Below are 3,589 nucleotides of genomic sequence, written 5' to 3'. Positions count from 1 at the left end.
ATGCGTTTTCCTTTGGTAGTGGAGTGTTCTCATGGGCTTCTGTGAAACAGAATTGTGTTGCACTTTCCACTGCAGAGGCTGAGTATATAAGTGCTGCTGAAGCAACAACTCAAGCAATATGGCTCAGGTTTGTTCTTGAAGATTTTGGAGAGTTACCAGCTGAAGCAACCCCTTTGCAGTGTGACAATACATCTGCAATCTCCATATCTAAAAATCCTGTGTTTCACCAGAGGACTAAACACATTGACAGAAGATATCATTTCACAAAAGATGCCTTGCAGCAAGGAATTGTTGATTTGGTATACTGCCCAACCAAAGAACAAGTAGCAGACATTTTTACAAAGGCCTTACCAAAAGATAGATTCAACTATCTCAGAGATAAGCTTGGAGTTGTATCAGCTCAAAGCTTAAAGGGGAGTATTAGTGTATAAGCTGTGAGCTAAGTAAAGTTAGAGTAAATAAGCCTTGTTTTAAATTGTGTATTCACTTAGTCTAGATTATGACAAGTGTAAGGCTGAGATTGTATTGTTGATTGTGTGTGTACAGCTAAAGCTAACGGTTGTGTACTCATGCCTTTGTGCGTGAATTTTGATAAAAATATATACACTCACTCTCAGACTTTGAGAGTAACAGAGCATTACACATATAGCTTGAATCTTCCTCTATTCTCTCTGTGTTTTCCTCTCTACTCAAACCTTCCATAGAAACCCAGCTAAGAATTCAAACACTAACAGAGAATGCTTTCATCCTGAAGAGCTCCCAAGCATCACCTTTTTCCAGCGGTTGAATCTTGTGAACACGGCTTTCAACTCCAAAAGAAGAGGATGCTATGTCTTCTCTTCGAGTTGTAAGCATGACTCGACTTCCAAGTTGTTTATCTAGAAATGAAAACCTTATTTTCTCCCAAAGGTGGACATCCCACACATTATCCAATACAACTAGGTACGTTTTAGTCTCCAAGTAGTTCACCAAAATCTCCAGCAATTCGTTATAACTCATGGCATTCATGTCTGCAGGGACCTCTTCCTTCTTTGCTTTGTGGAATTCTTTGATCAATCTTCTAAGTAAGTCTTCAATCACATAAGACTGGGAAACAGTAATCCACGCATAGCATTCGAAATGTCTCTTTACAATTTCATCTTTGAAAGTCCTTGCAACTAGAGTTGTCTTCCCCGATCCTCCCATCCCGACCACAGACACAACAGTTTGGCATTGCTCTTCGTTCGTCAGCGATCCCATTAACAAGTTCTTATCACCTTCATGCTAAAATATGAAAACTATGAGAGAATATTTGTTTGTGGGAATTTTCTGTGTATTCTTCTCCTTGTAGGAGATTATATTTATAATACAACAAAACCTGAATGGGCAAGTAAATAATAAATTCCTAAATCCATTTACAGTAGGAAATCATGAATTAAAGTAAATCAATTACAATTATAATAGGAATTCTTGGTGTGTAAGGAAAGTAAGTCAATATCCACAAGTCACGCCAACACTTCAATCCTCCTTATGATAAAGAGAAGACTCTGCTTGATTCTGCACCCATCTGCGAATATCCTCAGAAGAAGTACTTTTTCCTTCTACAGCTGCACCACAACCATATCTCTGATTTCGCTCTGTAATAGCTCTAATTGCCATCGCGATTTTCTGTAACTTGTTGGCTATTTTACGCTTATACAAAAGGTGCTTTGGAAAGTGAATGGTTTTGTGTATCCACTTGGCAAATCGACGGCCAATTTGCTGCTCGTACACGTGATACATGAATTCATCCATGATGTTTTCAACATCTTTGGCCGAGTCTAGAACGCTTCTGATCCACACCTCGTTTACTTGTGTGTGTGCTTTGTTGCCCTCGTCAGCATCCGCTAAGAAGGCCTTCATGAATTCCAGCTCCCGCTTAATCTCATCAACTTGATCAGCAACACCCGCTATGGAGGCTGCTTCACTCTCGAGAATTGCTACAAATTTGCCAATGAAAAGGTCTGCGGAAACTGACGCCGTAATGGCCTTATTTTGGTATATGCTAGCTTAATCAAAACAACACATCTAGGATTAATTCTGGGGAGCAATCAACCAGATGAAACACAAAATTTAAAAATCAAAATACATGTGAGAAGATAAGATTCGATTGTGTGGTGGTGGATTGGGGCTCAGCTCAGATATACTAGAAGAGAGAGATGATCAACTATTGCTTAGAAATCTTGCTATGGTTCTATGATTGCTCTGAAAATTCGGAAAAGTAGATACCATCTTGTATGGGTCTATTATTGCTGAAAAAGTGGGCACGGGGAAAATGGGAGCGGGCATGGGGATCTCAATTTTAAAATAATCTGATTAGGATAGGATAGTATTGTTATCCTCATTTTTGAATTCGGCTCGATAAATGATATATTTATTTTAAATTAATAAATATTTATAACATAATATAATATAACAATTAAAAAGTTTTAATGTACAAATAACTAATTAAATAATATTAAGTTAAGTTAGATTAGTCTATTAAAGTAGCATGGCAGTTGTAATTTAGCAGCTGTATGTATGTACAGCCACATATCCCTTTCTTGCACAAGTTTTTTTCGTTTTCCAATTGAGTGTGGACATTTATCTTGATGATGAATTGTTGATGAAAACACTATGCTGTATTAGTTTCATTAATTTTTACCCCATTTTCTCTAAGAAAAATATATTATTTTATTATTTTTCTCAAATTAAATTGAAATGAATTTGAGTGAAATTATAAAAAAAAACCCCACATGGATTGCACTTTAGAAACACACCCAAAACTCATTTACTACATAAAAAATTAGTGTTTAAGTTCTTATAAATTACATGACTGTCATTGATCAATTTAAAAAAGAAGACCAACACAAAAAACTTAAATAGCACCCAAAACAAGCCCAACCCAATTTTATAAAAAAACCCAAACAATTCATTACAAACAAAAGGTCTTGAAAACCGTAGTTTCATTAACGTGTCATGTTAATTAATCATTGTAATGTTCTACACCTTTATTGTCATGTTGATTAATTGTTGTAATGTTCCAGTTTAGGGTAATAACACTGCTATGTCATGTTGATTAATGGTTGTAATGTTCCAGTGTAGAGTAATAACACTGCTAATTTCCTATAACATCCTATTTCTAATGCATGTTTACCCCTGTACTGTTCCAGTGTAGGGTAATAACACTGCTAGTTTCCTATGATATCCTATTTCTAATGCATGTCTACCCATGTAATGTTTCAGTCTAAGGTAATAACATTGCTAGTTTATTGTCATGTTGATTAATGGCTGATGTTCCAATCTAGGGTAATAATATTGCTAGTTTATTGTCATGCTGATTAATGGTTGTAATGTTCTAGTTTAGGGTAATAACAATACTAGTTTCATATGACATCCTATCTCTAATGCATGTTTACTCTTGTAATGTTCCAGTCTAGGGTAATAACACTGCTTGTTTCCTATGATATTCTATTTCTAATGCATATCTACCCCTATAATGTTCTAGTCTAGGGTAATAGCACTGCTATTTCCTATGACATCCTATTTCTAATGCATGTTTACCCCTGTAATGTTCTAGTCTAGGGTAATA

The 3,589-nt window shown here is 35.8% G+C and overlaps 1 protein-coding gene across 1 annotated transcript; it reads right to left on the bottom strand.

Moving 5' to 3' along the window:
* LOC18773992 (disease resistance protein RPM1) lies at positions 721-1,239 on the bottom strand. The gene has a single exon (XM_020565832.1). The coding sequence runs from the start codon at positions 1,237-1,239 to the stop codon at positions 721-723; it is 519 nt and encodes a 172-aa protein (XP_020421421.1).

This window comes from Prunus persica, chromosome G6 (assembly GCF_000346465.2).
Source record: "Prunus persica cultivar Lovell chromosome G6, Prunus_persica_NCBIv2, whole genome shotgun sequence".
Lineage (NCBI taxonomy): Eukaryota > Viridiplantae > Streptophyta > Magnoliopsida > Rosales > Rosaceae > Prunus > Prunus persica.
Note: the sequence above shows the minus strand (reverse complement) of the source record. Positions and strands in the feature narration are given on the sequence as shown.